The sequence below is a fragment of the Sus scrofa genome, chromosome 17 (genome assembly GCF_054392235.1).
Source record: "Sus scrofa isolate SSC_HxYL_T2T_F1_AM1 chromosome 17, Sscrofa_HxYL_maternal_Yorkshire_Landrace_v2.0, whole genome shotgun sequence".
NCBI lineage: Eukaryota > Metazoa > Chordata > Mammalia > Artiodactyla > Suidae > Sus > Sus scrofa.
Genome location: NC_139399.1, coordinates 60,536,760 through 60,555,270, shown reverse-complemented (window position 1 = coordinate 60,555,270; position 18,511 = coordinate 60,536,760). Strand labels below are relative to the sequence as shown.

Sequence of the window (18,511 nt, the reverse complement as noted above, 5' to 3'; positions counted from 1 at the left end):
GTCGTTCTAGGAAGTGTGGTCAGAGAAGTGACGGGGCAGATCATGTTCAGGACTGCGAATGAATTCCAAAGCGAAGATGGAATCAGGAATCAGGAGTCCTTCAGGAATCAGGTCCTCAAGTTTACGTGCATGAGCCCTTCGCGTGTTGGCTGACGTCAAATGCAGGAGAAGAAAGGACACTCTCGCAAAGGAACTCTCATATGAAAAAGCTGATCTGTCCATCCATTTATTAAAGAAATCAAATTCTTACACTCCTTTCCTTTTATTTTATTTCATTTTATTTTTTTTTGGAGCTTGGGCTTATCAGACACAACTTAGATTTACAAGGAGATCCTGCTGAATAGCATTGAGAACTATGTCTAGATACTCATGTTGCAACAGAACAAAGGGTGGGGGAAAAATGTAATTGTAATGTATACATGTAAGGATAACCTGACCCCCTTGCTGTACAGTGGGAAAATTAAAAAAACAAAAAACCAAAAAAACAAACAAACAAAAAAACAACTCCTTTCCTTTTAAAAAGAGGAAAGACATCCATCCCTTGGTTCATGGAAGTGAAGCATCATTAGGAAAAACAAGCCCAAGTAGCTCAGGGCACTTTGATGAGAACATAACGTTGGCAGGGTCACTGGTGGGCAGGGATGAGGGTTCCACTTTGCAGTGACAGTAAGTGGGCCAGGGTGGGCAGAGCGTGTCGTGTCCCGTTCCCGTGGAATTGGAACGCCTCTTCGGAGTGGGCACCCCATCACCACGGTGTCTCCTTCTTCTCTCGCCCTCAGCCCAGCGGTCCGCCCACGAGCTGCCCATGGTGGAAAGACAAGACATCGACAGCTGCCTGGTCTACGGGGGCCAGCAGATGATCCTCACGGGGCAGAACTTCACGGCCGAGTCCAAAGTCGTGTTCACCGAGAAGACCACAGGTCAGGGGGCCCTTTGCACGTCGTACAGAAGTGACCACCTGTTTCTTCCCAGGGGCATTGGTTTGGGGGGTAGATCCTTTTATGTGGACTTTTCTGTCCTGCTCTCCTTACCGTGAGAAGTTTCCTGTGACTGCAGTGATCTGCCGTCCCCATGGGTCACTGCTGTGTGAATGTCTCTCAGTGTATTTTAACTGATCCTGGGCTGGTTTGTTAGATGATAAGGTTTTTCCCACCCCAAGTCTTTTTTTTTTCATTATTTTTTTTCACATAAAGAGACACAGTTTTTCCCACTTTTTATTATTAACGATGGGAAAGAGATTTCCCATTGTGGCTCAGTGGTAATGAACCTGACTAGTATCCATGAGGATGCAGGTTCGATCCCTGGCCTCGCTCAGTGGGTTAAGGATCTTCTGTTGCCGTGAGCTGTGGTGTAGGTAGCAGACCTGGCTCAGATCCTGCATTGCTGTGGTTCTGGTGTAGGCCAGTAGCTGCAGCTCCGATTCAACCCCTAGCCTGGGAACCTCCATATGCTGTGGGTGCGGCCCTAAAAAGACAAAAAAGAGGGGGGCATTAATCGCAGTGATTCATCACGCATGCTCTGGGCCTGGATATCCTGGGTTCAGATCTTGCTTTTGCTACCTTTCTGGGCCTCCGTTGCTTTAGGTATTTAATGATAATAACAAGAGTTCTTACTCCATAGGGGTTTCATAGACGTTAAATGAGATGATACATGTCAGGTCATTATAACAGGACCAGATACATTGTAAATCAATAAACATTTGGCTGCTTATATTTTTTATTATAAATAGTGATGCAGTTAATCTTGGTATATTTGTAGGATTAATTAATCTTCGTTTACATGAATCTCCATGTGTATCTTTTTTGTTTATTTAGAGTTTATTCCTAGAGTGGAATTTTGGATAGGTATTATGAGAGCTTTAAATACATACTGCTTCCAGAATTCAGATTACCCTTCCAGAAATAAACAAATGGAAAACTTCCTTTAATACCTCGGCAGTGATGGGTTCACCCTATCCCAGAAGTGCCATGTTTTTTAGTTTAAAAAAATCGGCTGAATTGGTACTGTTTTGACGTGGCACTCCTTGCTGTGAGAGATTTAGTATTTCTGTTTACGGGACATGTATCTTCTTTCTGGCTAGGGGCTGTTCGTGTGTTTACCAACGCGGACGTGGTAAAAAGACAATGACCTGGAGGAGTGAAACTGGCAGGTTAAACAGTTCGTTAGGGACGCTGGGCCTTGCCTGTTTCCCCCCCATGGACATGATTTCAGTAGGTTAATTCTAGGGGGTGTTGATGTTTGTTAGCTCACTGCCCTTGGATGCTCCAGAGTGTAACAGGCAGCTTGTCTGCCTGTGGGGTTTGCCCTGCATGGGAGTAACCCAGGGGCTGCCATTCAAACTGCTCACATCATCCAGCCCTGCTGCTAAGACAGCTTCTGACGGGAGGAGGCAGAGCGTCTTGGGAAAGGGCTGCTTCTTCCCAACGCACGCAAAACCTCCTCTTGGGATGGGCCGGCCCGGTGACCAGGGTGTGAGAATTGCCTCCTGACACTTTGAAAGCACAAGAGATGGAAGGTGATCTTAAAGAGGATTTTTTTTTTCTTTTTTTTCTTTTTCGGGCCACACCCGCGGCATATGGAGGTTCCCAGCTAGGGGCTGAATTGGAGCTGCAGCTGCTGGCCTGAGCTACAGCCACAGCACCGCCAGATCCGAGCCACGTCTGTGACCTCCACCACAGCTCACGGCAATGCTGGATCCTTGACTCTCTGAGCGAGGCTAGGGATCGAACCCACATCTTTATGGATACTAGTTGGGCTCGTTTTTGCTGCGCCACAACGGGAACGCCTTAAAGAGGTTTAATGAAGCCATTGAGGGAAAAAAAACTCATCCAGACTGTGCCAGAGGGGAGATGGATGGATGGGCTTGCAGGTGGTTTAGGAGGCACGTGGGCAGTCCCTGCAGCCATGAGGAGCCGTGATGGTGTCGTGAGGGGAGAGGAGGAATGACGTGTAAGTGGACGCAGCGCGTTCTCTCGCCTGCTTGTTGGGCACCTGATTTAACCATTCCCCTTTTGTTGGGCATTAGGCCGCTTCCAGCTTTGTGCTGTCGTCGGCAACTCAGGCATGTGTGTAACTGCCTCTGCCTTCCTTTTGTCGGCTAGGTAAGGACTCATGCTCTCCAGCCAGTCTGCTTGTGTTCAAAGACCAGTTCTGCTACGTTCTAGCTGTGGGACCTCGGACAAGTTACTTAACCTCTCTGGGCAATGGTTTCCTCGTCTGTACAATGCATGAGGATGGTGACAGTCCTACCTCCCAGGATGGTCATGAGATCAAGGGTTCAGAAGCTTTGGTGCAGTTGTCAGTCCCTCAGTGTCTGCAAGGCTTGGTTCCAGGACCCCAGTGGGTACCACAGTCTGAGGATGCTCAAATCCTTTGCATACAGTGGTGTGGTACTTGGGAGAACCCAGGCACATCCTCCCGTATAGTTTAGATCACCCTAGAGTACTTAGGAGGGTGTAATTGACATGGACAATGACTTAGGAGGGTGTAGTTGACATGGACTAAGCTCATGTCACTGCTATGTAAATAGTTGCCAACGAGTGGCAAATTCACAGTTTTGCTTTTTGGATATTTCTGGGTGTTCTTTTGAATATTTTAATCTGTAGTTGGTTGTCTCTGTGGATATGGAACCTGTGGATATATATAGTAAATGCTTGTTTTATATTAGCTAATATTCCTTTTTATTTCCTAGGGTTAAGGCCTGCATGTGGTAGTGGATTCCAGGAGCATGCGTGTTTTTAAGCATCTTGATTCATTTTGGGGGAGCCTTATTTTTCAGGTGGTGGGACAGTATAAAATACTCTGTGGCAAGAATTTGCGAGGCTCTTGTGAGATTGAGAGCAAAGCTGTGGGGCTGCAGTAGAACTGGTTCATACTAGGAACTGTTTTGATGAGCCCAGAACCCGAGAGGTCTCCCAGTGCCAGGTAGAGACATGGCCTTGGTTTAGTCTGCACATGACTAAGGTAATAGGGAGTCATGGTGGATTCTTGAGCAGGAGAGAGTGGTTCTTACTTGGCATGACCAAGTAAGCGTGAGCTTCCCCAGCTTTGGTGGCCCTCCAGGACCAGGACAGCTGGCCCTCCAGGACCAGGACAGCATCCTCTGGCCTTCCTCTGACTTCCACAAGCAGTGGATTCGAATCTATGATCTGCATGTAGTAGCTCTGTCATCCTGGGTGAGTCCCGGCACCTCTCTGAGCCAGCATTTCTTCTTCTGTAAAATACAGGTGATTTACTTCTTTTGAGATGAGGCGATTAAATGAGATGAACCAGATGAGGCTCTTCACGTAGAGCTCGGCATGTTGTAGATTCTCATGAAATGCTAGCTGCTATGATTATTATCATATTTAGGCCGTAGAAAGACAAAGATGGGCAAGAGTTTATCTCATGGATGCAAGAGACACTGAAAAACAGTAATAAGTAATCATTATAAACCATGCGCCTGGCTTTTTTCTAGGCACTTTGTATGTATTAACCTGATCACTCGTGACATTCCTACAAGCTAGCTCCTCTTCTCCCATTTTTCTGATGAGAAACTGAGGACAGAGAAGTTAAAGAACTTAGCCATCACAGCAGCTGGTAAAGGGCAGTGCTGGGTTGGATCCCAGGCAGCCTGGCTCTGGGGTCTGTACCCTTGGTCATCAGTTGTTCTACTCTGAAAAAGCCCCAGACCAGGTTACTTTGCCTGAATATCCTTCAGCAGCTTGGAGCCACTGACTTAAGCCCTTTTGTGGTGAGACAGCCTCTTGAATTCTGCCGTGGTCACTGAGGGCAGCAGGGCCCGTTTCAGATCATTCTGTGAAAAGAATCCTGGGTGAATGCCGTTCCTGGATCGATGCCAGCAGACAAGCCAGGGTATCCGAGGTGCCCCCAGCCCCCAGACAGGCGGTGGGCTTCCCTCGTGGGATGTCTGGCTCCCGGTGGCTCTGACAGATAAGGGGGAATTGCCTCGTATTTGCAGAGAGCTGGTCCTGCTCTTTTGACCCCAAGAACTTGCCTCTCAGCCCAGGACCGCCTTCTGCAGGGGGAATCCCTGTTGCTCAACTTCTTTTTTCCAAAACGCATCCCCGTTCCCATCTCCATGGACAGTTTGGCCGGCAGGGCTGCTGCGGGGTGGGGCGGAGTGGAACAGTTGAGGTTTTCCAAGGCAGGGGAACCCCAGCTGGTTCTCACATTAAGAAAAGGTGACAGCCTCCTGGGCTAATCTTAGCCCCCGTGTTGGGTCATCGGCACCACCAGCTCCAAAGTTCTTTTTATAGCCGTGGACTGAAATGGAATTGGCAGTTTCCACTCCAGCGGGATGACAAATTGGAGAACGGTGGAAAAACAGTAGGAGAGGGGTAGCGTGGTGTTTCTTAAGTTAGAAAAAGCTTGGTGTTTTGGAAAATGGCATCTTATTTATAGCAGCAGTAATAATAATGCTTATTATATTATTTTTATTACTATTTTTGATTATTTGCATGACTCCCAAGAGCCTGTAGGATCTGGCCCTTGCCCACCTCTCGGATGGCGGCTCTTTTCACCGGCCCCCTTGCTCCTTGGGCTGCAGCTGTACCATCTTCACTTTGTCCTCAAACACCCCACATGCCTTTCTGTCCCAGGACCTTTGCTTTTGCTGTTTCCTCCTGGGTTGCATCCTTCTGTTCCTACAAGTCTCAGCTCTGAGGTGACTTTCTTTACTTTTTCTTTCTTTTTTATTTTTAGATTAAAAAAATTTTTTTTCGAGTACAGTTGACTTACAGTGTGGGGCAACTTCCTCTGTACAGCAAAAGGGATCTAGGCATACATACATACACTTTCCTTTTCTCATTTTATCTTCCGCCGTGGTCTACCCCAGGAGACTGGATGGAGTTCTAGCTCCCTGTGCTATACAGCAGGACCTCCTTGCTCATCCGTTCTAAATGTCATCGCTTGCATCTACTAACCCCAAACTCCCTGGCCATCCCCCTCCCTCCCCCCTCCCCCTTGGCAACCACAAGTCTGTTCTCCACGTCTGTGAGTCTGTTTCTGCTTTGTAGTTAGGTTCATCTGTGCCATAGTTTAGATTCCACATATAAGTGATATCATATGGTATTTATCTTTCTCTTTTGGTTTTGCTTCACTTAGCATGAGCATCTCTGGTTGCATCCAAGTTGCTGCACATGGCATTGTTTCATTCTTTTTTACAGCTGGGTAATATTCCCTTGTATATATAATCCATTCATCTGTCCGTGGGCATTTGGGTTGCTTCCATGTCTTGGCTATTGCGAATAGTGCTGCTGTGAACATGTGGGTGCATGTGTCTTTTTGAATTATAGTTTTGTCCGGCTATATGCCCAGGAGTGGCATTGCTGGGTCACATGGTAGTTCTCTAGTTTTCTGAGGAACGGTCATACTGTTTGCCATAGTTGTGGTGCCAACTGACATTCCCACCAACAGTGCAGGAGGGTTCCCTCTTCTCCACACCCAGGGGATTTTCTTGACAGGCTCCTCCTTGACCATCAGCTCTCACACTCTGTCCCGTTCCGTCCCATTGTCCTGCCCTCTTTTCTTGGTAGCACTTAGCTCTATTGGATTTGCCTTGTCTATTTGTTCACTCATTTGTTTTCTTGTTTCCCCCCCCTGCCCCCCCCGGTTAGGGTTCCTTGAGGAAGAAGACTTGGTGTTTGCTCTGGTATCTGCAGAATCTAGAACAGTCCCTGGCACTTCATAGGTGCTTATACATATTGTTGAATGAACATGTCATCTCCTTTGATAATCACATGGGCCCTGAGAGGCTGGCAGCCTTAGCCCCATTTTATAGATAAGGTAACGGAGGCTCACAGAGGTCAAGCCATGGACCCCAGGTCAGCTCACTGCTAGTGACAGAGCTGGAATCCCAAGCAGCATTTGTTATTGTCACCCCCCAACACCCCCAGAAATCTCTCTAGTCACATTCAAGAGGACGAAGAGGAACCAAACAGATCAGGACCTTTCCTATTTACTGTTTTCAGCAATTGCTGAAAAGCCGTTCTATAGTCTCTGCAATTGAAAAAATGTGTAACCTTCCAGGCGAAGTTCACGCCGGGAAGTCCAGGCTGTTCCTGACTTCAGCTGGGAACCCTGGCCCCCGGCCACCCAGGCCTCAGGCGGAGTCGGGGGTCCCAGCAAAACATTGCAAAACAGGAAAAAATCTAAGGACACAAAAATAAAAGTGATGTGGCAGCGGAAACGGGGTTGCCATGGCTCTGAGCGACTCGCCGCGCCTGGGTGGGATCCAGTGTTTTGGAAGGTTCCTCCACATGACACAGGGTTTTGGAATTTTTCAGCTGGTAAATCTTTCTTAATTCAGGGCCCCCGGCCCCCGCCAAGGAGCTCCCTGGCTCTCTGTGTCCCGCGGGGGCGTAGGTTGGAAACGTGCCTGTGTTGGATTACTCAGCTTTGAAACTTAAATTGTTTGAAGAGGACTTGTTTTGTTTTGTTGGACGATTTTCTTGGAACAGTCTGATGGCAGAGGCTTCTATCACCTGTTGAGAGGGCAAACTGACTTTTTCGAAAGGAGGCGTGGGTGGTGGAATTCCCTCTTTCCCACTGAGTCATCATCCGAATATGAGTCATTTTATGACTTGGAGGTTCCCAAAGGTTGTATTTTGAGCTTTGTTTAATAAATATAAATGCATAGGCTTAAAATAAAAATTTTTTGCTAAATTAAGTAGTTTTCCATGAATTAGTACCCTGGAAACGCTGGAACGGTCTTCGAGAAAACACCTCCTCTTCCCACCTGTTTTTCTCCACGGCTTTGGTTCCACGCGGTCTGGTGTTTGCTGAAACAATAGACCTCGTCTGGGAGCCTCTCTGCCTTGGACTCCCCTCTGGGAAAGGTCAGACTCCAAGCTGGGCTTGACCATGACTAAGGCTCTGGAGACCTTTGCCCTTGGTGACTCATGTCCACAGTGTCATCGGTCCCCTGGGCTGGAGCCCACCACTTAGATGCAGCTGGCTGGGATGTGAAGCTTTGCTCCAAAGGCAGAGGCTAGCTCGCTGCTCTGAAGCCCCACTGGAGACAGAGAAAATGGCCTTATTTTCAGAGGCCTGAATTGTTGCCCAAATTTCAGTCCTCTTGCATGAGAGAACAGACTTTGGAGTGAAAGAATCCTGCTGTTTAAATGCCTTCAAAAGAGGACACAGAGAAATGAGGTTTCTAATTAACTTGGGTCGTAGTGTTTCCCCATCAGAAATTGCTCTTGGCGCCAACAGATGTTCTGTGATTTGCAATTAGCAGGTGGGCATTTCCACCCTGGTCAAGAAAATCATAATACCTTTTATTAATGAACGGTCTGACACCCTGTTGTGCTATTTTTTCCTTTATGTTTGGTTGAACGCCTTTTTTTTTTTTTTTTTTTTTTTTTTTTAAAGTAAAAATTGTAGATCTCTAAGCCGTAAGCAGGCTGGATTGTGGATCATCCAGACTGGGCTTGAAGCCTGGATAGGCCTCATATTTTGTGCTTTGGGATTCAGTTTCCCCATCTTTAAGAGGGAGTCGGTAGTTATTTTAACACTAAAAGGAGATCAAAGATCTGAAAGGGTCGGACCATGGAAGGTGCCCAGAAAAGTCAGCTGACCTTGCACGTGTCCCCTGGAAGCAGGGAAGGCAGGCCTGTGTTGGTTTCTTGTCCGGGAGAAGAACCCTTCCTGGCAGGAGTTTCTCCCCTCCTCTCACCCCGGAGCCATCAGACTCCTGCTGTCACGCCTCAGTGACAGCCCACCCCCTGCCCCCAACTAACAGATGGGGAGGCCACTTGCTGGCTCGCAGAATGAGGTTGGCTGACTTGCTTGAGGCGACAGAGCACGTCAGAGGAAGACTGGGTCCCACACCCCCCACTTCCTCGTTCCCAGAGGGACTGGCTCTGTGAGCTGGGGTGGAGCATCACTGAGAAGAGGCGCCTCTAGGATGGGATGCAAGAGGAGCTGAAGTCCGGCCTCCACATTAAATGACCTGTCCATGCTCTTTTGGCCTCGCTCTGCTCACTCAGCCCCCAGGACTTCCATAGGTGCTCCCTAGACATTCATTGAATACCTACTGTGTGCACGTGCTGTGCCAAGTGCTGGCGGGGCAGGGGGAGGCATGTGACAGACGAGGTCCCTGCCCTCGGGCTGGACAGTCTCAAACTTGTTTGTAAGCAGGCCACCTTGAGATGGGGAGAGTGCAGGGAAACCAGACGTAGGAGCAAGAACGAAGGATCTGGTGGTCAGGAGAAAAATAGAAACTGTGGAGTTAAATTCAAATCTCAGACAACTAACTTCTTTAGTATGGATGTGTCCCATGCAGTAGCAGAGTTTGGGACATACGGATAGGTTAAAAGATATTCATTGTTTTCTGAAATTCAGATTCAACTGGATGGTCTATGTTTTAGTTCATTAAATCTGGCAACCATGGACTGAGCAATCAGGGAGGACTTCCCTGAGGAGGTGGCTTTGAGCAGAGCCCTTAAGGTGGGAAGTAGGGAGCCACGTGGATGGTGGGAAGACTGTCCCAGGCAGAAGGAACTGCCCCGTGCCAGGGTCCCTGCGTGGGGAAGAGCTGGGGGTGTTTGGGGAACTGAAAGTGGATGCAGGCAGCTGGTGCAGGGTGAGAGCCAGGGCACAGTGTGATACCCGTCAAGCCTGGAGAAGTCATGGGGGGAGGGGGCTGGGCCATATAGGCATGGGGAGGAGTTCGGATTTCATTCCAAAAGCAAGTAGCCGTGGGAAGCTTTCAAACAGGGGAGTGCCACGATCCCATTTACATTTTGAAGGTGCTCTGGCGATCTGGGTGGAGAATGGATGGTGGTGGCGGGGGAGGGGAGGCGGGCACAAGTGGAAGCTGGGGGGTGACTGAGCAGCCGCTGCAGTTGTGTATGTGGGGATAGGGTGGGTGAGCCCTCCAAGGAAGGGGTGGGCAGGTGAGAGGGGGAGGGATTGGGGAATGGAGGTGTTTCCCCCCCAGCTTTCAGTAAAGACCAATGTTGTACCCTTTGGCGGCGGCGGGGGGGGGGGGGGCTGAAATTCTAACTAAGGGGCCCCTCCCGATCCCCCATCTGCTCCACTCGTTAAGTTCACGGAGGATGCGTTTCTCGGCTAGTTAACCATCGTAAAGCGCAGCTGGCCTTGACTTCAGCCGTCTTCATTTAGCTAATTTGTAAAAGCAGAGCCAAGCCTGGGAAGCATCACACCCAGTTTCCTAACCCAAACGGACACTTGGCTTTCCTGCCCGCTTGCCCCGAGCCCCGCGGCGCGCTCATGCCCGGCGAGGATGGCTTTGCTGCCCTCCTTGTCCGAGCGCCCTCCCTTCTGCTCCGAGCGCTGACTCGAGCCCGCCGCTGACACGACACGGACCCCGCGCCAGCCCTGCCGCTTCCTGATGCTTTGCTCCGTCATCAGGTCCCACAGCTGCCCGCAAAGAGAAACCACTCAACCAACCCAAGCACGAGGGCTGTCGTCTGCACACATGCTGGCTCCCGAGGCGGGTTCTCCCGGCTCCGCGGCCAAGTTAACACCAAGGCTGTAACGAAGCTTGAGCTGTGCATCGCTCCCCACCCCCCATTTCTTTCTTCTCTTGCAGAGTCTTGCTAAGTCTTCTCTAGACCCAACCTGTCTGCCCAAAGAAGTTGGCTCTTTTCTCTTCCCCTCTGAGTAAAGAATTGGAAGAGCCGATTGCATGCTGGCTGCCAGCCCCTCTCAATTTAGGACGGGGGAAGTTTGCCCGAACATCTGCTCCGAGAGTCCGAAGTCCTTTATTTCATCTCAGCCCAGAGCAGTAGAAGCAAACGTGGTCTTCTTGGGCCTCTTGTGTTTTGGGCAGCTTCTCCCAGAGCCCCAGACATGGGGTGGGGAGTGGCAGGTGGATCATATGGAACTCAGGCTGAGTGGGTCCAGTTGAGTCTGATTGCTTGTCTGCCCCTGTATCCAGGCTCCTGCCTTCTCAGGCGTTTCCCCAAAAGGACTCTTCATCAAGGGTAGGTGATTCCTCTTCTGGCTGGAGAGGCCAGGGGTCAGGCATTTCCTGAGCCCTGGCTGTGGGCCAAGCACTGGCAAATCCTGAGGTCTGTCTGTCCGTTTACTCCGCCAGCGTTTTACTGAGCAACTGTTGAGCGCCAGAGAGGTAGTGCCAGGGAGAAAACAGAGAACAAGACAGCTGTGCGGCCCACTCTCTGGGTGCCCGGAGGCTCGCAGGGGGCGAGCTGGAAAACCAGTGGGCAGATCGAATGATGTCAGAGAGTGGGAGGTGGGCGTGGAAAATGCCAGAGGATGGGGAGCTCCCGGAGCTGGTCCTGAAGGATGGGGAGGAACTGGTCCAGGTGAAGGTGGAGAAAGGCAGGCGTGGCTGTTGGAGGGAAAGGGAAGGCGGTGTGTCCCAGGGCCGAGCCAGGAGGGAAGCTGACGAAGGAAGCAGCGTCCTCTCCCAGGCGAGGAGCGGGATCTTGAGTCCATTTCTCTCCTGAACCCTGGTGGGACTCAGGGCCCTGCCTCCTTGTCGGGGGGGCCCCAGAGAGCAGGGAGACAGATGTGACTCCTGTGAAGGCCCCAGCAGCCTGCAGAGGCCCTGCTGTGCGGTACGAGATTGGTCGGTGCTGGGAGTTCACTCCCGGCCTCCCGCTAAGATCGTGGCCCCAGAAGGTCCCTGGGAGCCAGCCGGTCAACAGGCAGTTGTAACATACCTTCTTCTTCAGAGAAAACTTTATTTTCAAAATGCACAAAAAAAGGCACACCAATTAAAATCGTCCGTAATTCTAGCGTGTTTTTTGAGTCACGTGAAGGAAGTCGTGAAGGTCTCGCCGCATCCTCCAGTCCCAGGTGGGGGAGCGGGATGACCATCGGGCCGCTCGGGGCGCAGGCTCCCCAGGCACAAGCAGAGATGCTTAGAGACTCATGAAGTGATGTCGTGACGCACACACGCTCCTGCCACTCTTGAAATAGTCCACTTTGTAATATAGCAGGGACACGTTTCCAGGTCAGAAAACATGACCGTCCTTCTATACCTGGTGTCACATACCAAGTATGGGTGGCCCATGATTAACTCAACCAGTCTCCATCAGTGGATATTTCTCATGCCATTTTATTAATGTGCAATGAGAAGTGTAATGCAAAGACATGAAATGAGAGGCTGTGGTACCCGCCAGAAAACTTGGGTCAGCCAAGTCTTTCTCCCTGAAGTTGCACCTGAGACAACAAATTCTCAAAGAACAATAGCAATAACAGCGTTTGCTATGGGCTGGGTGTTTTGCTAAGGATTTGACCTATACTTGTTTCTATTTGAGTTTTTGCCATAGCTCTTTGAAGTCAATCAATTAACTCTTGTATTTGGCCTATGAGGAAAGCGAGGCACAGAGAGGTTAAGCTACCACTCAGAGGCCACACAGCGAGTAAATGGCAGTGACAGGACCTGAAGGCAGACAGAGTGATGCTAGACTGGAGAGTCCTGCCGACATTCACTGCCTCCCGGAAGCTCCGTTCAGAGGATGGGATTACTATGTTTTCTTGGTGAAACCCCAGGACCTGTGAGCTGAGGTTCTCTGCGAGGTGTGGAAATGGAGAAGAGCCCAGGAAAATGGGCTGGACGTATTTTGCACACCACACGGTTCCCTTAGAGCCCAGCCCCCTTGGGGTGTCCCCAGCACGCGCTGGAGCACTGAGGAGGGCCACGGCAGGGTTCCCTTCCCGTCGGAGACTTACTGGTTCAGCAAGGAGTCCAGGCACCAGAGGAGGGGTACAGCCAGGCTAGATGCCTGAAGCTGCCCATGGGGCTTTTAAAAAGTTGAGATAATGGTGAAAAGACCCATTTTTGAAGGGAAAGACACCAAGGCACTCTGCTCCCTGTCTCCCATCCACAGACACACAGACATCATGCCTTTGTTAATTTCCTCCGCTCGCGCCTACAGGCAGAGGTGTTTATGATCACAATCAGAGAATGTGTATTATTTTCTTTTTCCTCTTCCTTCCTTCCTTCCTTTCTGAGGGCCGTGTTTATAACATATGGAGGTTCCCAGACTGGGGGTTGAATCGGAGCCGTAGCTGCCGGCCTACACCACAGCCACAGCAACACAGGATCTGAGCCTAATCTTTGACCTAGGCCACAGCTCCTGGCAACACCAGATCCTTAACCCACTGAGTGAGGCCAGGGATTGAACCTGCGTCCTCCTGCATCTTTGTTGGGTTCGTTACCGCTGAGAATGGTAACGGGAACTTCAAGAATGTGTATTATTTTCTGATTGAAAAATGCTTGTGTTTTCTTTCCCCCAGTATTAACACATTATGGAACACATGCCAAAAAAGGATAAAGGAGACGATATTTAAATAATCTGTCCCCACCAGCTCTGATAACAGCGCTTGTCAAAGTCTGTCTAACACCTACACTCTGCCTGGTCCCTTCTCCCGGGATGAGCCTGTGGTGTGCACGTGTTATGATAATCCATGATGATCGTATTTTGGATGAGAGGCACAGAGAGGTCAAGTATCTCATCCAGGCTCACACAGCTAATTGGGGGCAACACAGGAACTCAAAGCTGGGTCTCTCTGCTCCCGAGTTTGGGGTACATAGGAATGAAATGGCAAGTGTTCTGGTGACACACAGAGGAGAGGTCCATTCTGGCTCTGGGACACGCTGAGAAGGCTTGGGGTTGCTGTAAATGTGACACAGGACACGGGGGTGAGCCAGCATTTCCTCCTAAGTCTCACAGGCTTCTTAGCGGAGCTGACATGGGAGCTCAGGGGGCTGGGATACCTGGTGGCCGAGGGCCTCCTGGGCACGTGCTCCTGATTCTGAAGCAGAGAGAAGGTCAAGTCCTTGGAGCCAAGGGCCTGCGGTCCAGCGGGCAGGGTTGTTCTGTCCTGACAGGAGGGGCCGGGCTCCTCGCTTTGGGGACAAGTGTGCAGCGGCACAGGGGGGATGCTGCCCACGATAGTATTGGGGGGTGAGTTGCCGTACCATCGTGAGAACACATCAGGCGCGTCCTAGCTGAGGGCCATTCTGCAGAAACCCAGCCAGGTCCCCTCCTTCTGTTCTGGGGGCGGCACCTGCCTCTTTCTCTCAAAGACCCCCCCCCCCCCGCCCCCGCAAGACGGGACCTGGAAAGAAGATGCGGGGCCGGGGTGGGGCTGTGGGAAGGCGCGGTGCACAGCGCTCTCAGAAAAGGCCACCGTGGTCAAGTTCCCACGTGGGAGCCCCACGTGGTTCGGTCATCTGGTTGGCTTCTTTCTTTTCAGAAGAACAAGATCTGCATTTTTAGGTGAAATCTCATTTCCAGGTACTTCTCTCTCTTTCCTCCCAGTCGGGAAGCATCTGAAAATGGTCCTTTCTTTTCCAAGTGAGGGAGGCTCCCACGTGGTCATGAACCAAGCCCCCGGAGCCCTGGGGCCCTGGCGCCACTGACGGCAGAGCTGTTCAGCCAGTGAGAGGCTAAAGAGGAGGGCGACGCACCAGCACGGTGTTCATCTCTGCAGTTTAATTTCTTCATCTTCTGACTCAGAGCTCACACTGCAGGTGGTGAATAAGTGTGTTTTTTATGAGGATCCGCGTACTGCCATCTGGGGGGGGGGGTCTCTCGGATGACCTTTGACCTGCCTTTAATAAAGACATGGGGATTTTCCGTCTTCTGTCCAGGGCTTTGCACACGGCAAGCACCCTGTCTTGATGTCTTAACTTTCAATTCCTTGATGTCTGTCCATCTGTGCTTTTGCGCAGTGGCTGATGTCAGCTGCTGGGTTTTTCCCGGGCCCAGTGGCAGCCTCTGGAGCTGCTGACCCTGCGTACGCTTGGGCAGGAGGGGTTCACTAGGCACCGGCACTGGGCTGGGTGTTGGGGAGACGGTGATGATTATAACGTGGTCCCTCCCCCAGGGCTCTTCCTCTCTAGCGAGCGTGGGTGGCATGGCCCTTTTCTTCTCCCGCTTGGACAGCAACCCGTGTCTTCCTCAGTCACTTCAGGAATCGCACCTAAGGCTGAGATGTGCAGCCTTGGCTCGTTGGAGGCCGCTCCTCCGGCTCCGTGCTTCTTTCTTCCGGTCATCTAGATGGCATCATCTTTGGTAGCAATTACGAGACGTTTTATTGATTATTATTTGGGGAAATAGGTTTTATACGAGGTAGTAGAAACTTCAAATAATGATAAAAACCAGATGTCTTCAGGTCTTTGAACCTTAAGAGCTAAGACCACATGGGTTCAAATCTAACCTACTGCAGAAGCTGCTCGTAGTTGTACTTACAAAGAGAGGGGGTTCTTTGGCCGGATGATACATGGCACGTGCTCTAGTCCACCTTGGAGGGTTACGCTATACCTGAGCAGATTAAAGGCTCTGAGAAGTCCTGCAGTAAAGCAACCCAACTGGACTTTGACTCAGCACTTTCCGGCTGCTTATTAGCTTGCCGAACTCGCTTCCCTTTCTCGTAAACCCATCTAATATTCTTCAGAGCCAGTGTTCCACCAAACACCCTGGAAACACTTGTGGAAACGATTTGTTTCAGCTGAAAACTGCCCACTGGCCAACGTAGGTGGTCAGCAAAAGAATTCTATTATTTTCAAATGCAGGGTTTTGTTTGGCCCAACTTCTTGGCCCCAAACTGGGGAACGAGTGCTCCACTCCAAGGAAGGGGCGTTTACTCTTGCGCGAAAGCTCTCGGCACTTGTTGAAATGAGTCCTGGGAGATCCAGGCTCTCTGTTGACTGAAAGGTGGAGGGTTGGATGCCTGTGTTTCCACCCTCTCCAGGGCCTCAGAGCCAGGACGTCATTTAAGCCTCTTAGGACAGAATATGTAAGCCACCTGTGTTCTCAGACAACGAAGAAGCCGTGTCTGGGACAGCCAGGGATCTGTCATGGGGCCCCTGTGATAGTCTTGGCATATGTAGAACATTTTGGAAATGGTCTTTGGTCAAACAAAGCATGTTATAAAGTAAAAGTGCATAACAACACTTTTTTTTTTTAATAAAAAAAGAAAGATACGTAGACATTCAGATATGGAGAAAAAAGATAATGGTGTAGGGATGGTGGGTAATTTCTATTTTTCCTTATTTTGGTGTCATTGCCTGGTTTCCTGTCACCAACGTGCATTCCCTTTGCAAAAAGGAATATTCATCTATAGAAACAAAAATACATATATGCACAGGTTTACACACGTAGCACAAAGGCACCGATATCCTTTACCGAAATGATCTAATATGGAAGCCAAGACCCATAGGCGTTGGTGAGTTTTTGTCTCACATCTTTGGTTGCTAAGAGTTCCTTCAAAGTCGGTCATTTTTACATTTTTCCAGATGGGCAGCAGATTTGGGAGATGGAGGCCACGGTGGATAAAGACAAGAGCCAGCCCGTAAGCATCCGGACGCGCCGCCCGCCCGCCCGGCCCTGTTTCACCCCTCCCCCGCCTCCCCTGTGCTGTCTTTGCTACTCTTTTTTTCCTGCCTTCATCGCGGTGCCAGGGCTTTGGACCTAACAGGTGCTCAGTAGGTACTGAATTGATGAGTGGATTAAGTGTTTATCAGGCCCTCTGCTCTGTGACAGGGCCAGGGGCATCTTAATTCGCTTTGAGAGGGTAAGTGGTTACGTCATCTTCTCTGCAGCTGAAAGGTCAAGCTCCCCTCCACTAGCATTTTGCCTGGAAACAGGGGTCGTGCCGCGGGTCCTTTGGGGTGGGCCGGCTCGCCGAGCCTCGGGCCTGGGACAGGAGCGGAGATGTGGTTGTAGTGACCTTGTGGACAACGCCTCTCCTCCAGAACATGCTTTTTGTGGAGATCCCCGAGTATCGGAACAAGCACATTCGGGCATCGGTGAAGGTGAACTTCTACGTCATCAACGGGAAAAGAAAACGAAGTCAGCCTCAGCACTTTACCTACCACCCAGGTAAGGAGTTCTCTCTGAAGGCCCCTTGGGTGTGGAGAGGTGGCTCCGGCATGCGGGTGAGGACCCGTGATCTGCGGGGCAACCTTGGGCAGGTGACTCAACCTCTCTGAGCGCCAGTTTCCTCATCTGTCATACGGCGCCTTCCTATTATGAGAGTTACAGAAATCTCATGCACGTAAAGTGCCTGGCACAGGGCACGTCAACAATGTGAGCTGCTGTTGTTATTAACATCTTCCTTCGCGAGGTCAGAATCGGAAAGGGGCACCTATAGACTTGTTCACCAGAAGGTGGCAAAGCAAACGACTCTTGTCCCTGATTGAGACGAGATTTGGTCACGACAGGAGTAGAAGCTGATTGTGCTCTAAAGCTGTGGAATCTTAGGGACCCCACGGTGGGGGGGTCAGCTGGTGGCCAAATGGAGTTACTGGTGGATAACAGGCCCAGAGGCCTCGTCCCCACCCAAGCTCGCCGGTGCCAAGAAGGGGCCGAGCGCCACTTCTCGTTCATTCATGTGTCTGCGCGCCGGGCGCTGTGCTCGACTTGAAGGTGCAGCAGGGAGCAGATACCAGTCCCGTCCTGGTGGGGCTGATGGTCTAACCGAGGGGGATTCAGATGAAAGATAATAGCGAGTTGACGGGCTTCAGGTAACAGGTAACACTGAGATCACTGGTGTGTTGGCGTGTGGATAGAGCTGCAGAAAGAGGCTGCAAATGTCCGAAAGCCGAGACGGGCCTGCAGCCCCCTTCCCAGGAAACTTAGAGTCTGAGAATGTTCGCCAGGGTCTAACTTTCACCCCGCGACAGTTTCACATGGCGCCTCCAGGCGGCCGGAAGCACAGAGGCCAGGGGCTGGCTTTGTCCACAGGTGCGTGGGGCCCCTGTGAGCATTCCCAGGACTGGTGTGACGCACCATGGGTGGCAGAGGCCTGATGGGACCCGGATCTGGGGAATCTCCCGCTCAGCCTTCCTTCGTAATGGAGAGGTTTTCACTTAGGTGTCATGTGCTCTCACCTCTCCAGGGTGGTGACAAGCCCCCGCCCTGAGCCGCGGTGCTGACACTTGGTTGTCTGAACTTGGCTCGAGAGAGGATGCAGGGCCCAGGTGCCTGGGGACAGTCTTTGAGTGGCTTCCTGAGAAGGGGTTTCTGTGGTTGGTGTCAAAGCTGCCTTTTGGCTGTAGAGGCTGAACCTCCTTTGCCTCCTCCGCCCCCAACACTCGGGAGTCCCCCGGCTTGATGACAGTCCTGTCACTGACTGATTTACTCCAGTGAAAGGAAACTAATGCCCAGCTCATGAGGCAGCTGCTGCTTCAGTAAAGGATGTTGGCGAAGTACGAATCCTGGTGGACGTCCTGGGTAGGGAGAGGTGAGCAGTGACCTCACCAACACTAAGCATAGTAGTATAGAAAAAAGAGCAATGACAGCAAGCAGGGAGCACTTACTGTATACAGTCGCTGTGCATACAGTTCACACCATCTCATTTCATCTTTTTTTTTTTTTTTTTTGTCTTTTTTGTCTTTTTAGGGCTACACCCATGGCACATGGAGGTTCCCAGGCTAGGGGTCCAATTGGAGCTACAGCCGCCGGCCTACACCACAGCCACAGCCATGCCAGATCCAAGCTCGTCTGTGACCTACACCACAGCTCACGGCAATGCCAGATCCTTAACCCACTGAGCGAGGCCA

General features: G+C 50.9%; 1 protein-coding gene across 14 annotated transcripts in view; it reads left to right on the top strand.

The window, feature by feature from the left end:
• NFATC2 (nuclear factor of activated T cells 2) overlaps positions 1-18,511 on the top strand; it is a 163,269-nt gene that overhangs the window by 98,661 nt on the left and 46,097 nt on the right. For all 14 annotated transcript variants that reach the window (XM_085002533.1, XM_085002535.1, XM_085002529.1 and 11 more), the window contains 3 exon segments: positions 780-920; positions 16,244-16,299; positions 16,703-16,829. In XM_085002533.1, coding sequence (XP_084858659.1) covers positions 780-920; positions 16,244-16,299; positions 16,703-16,829 — 324 coding nt within the window.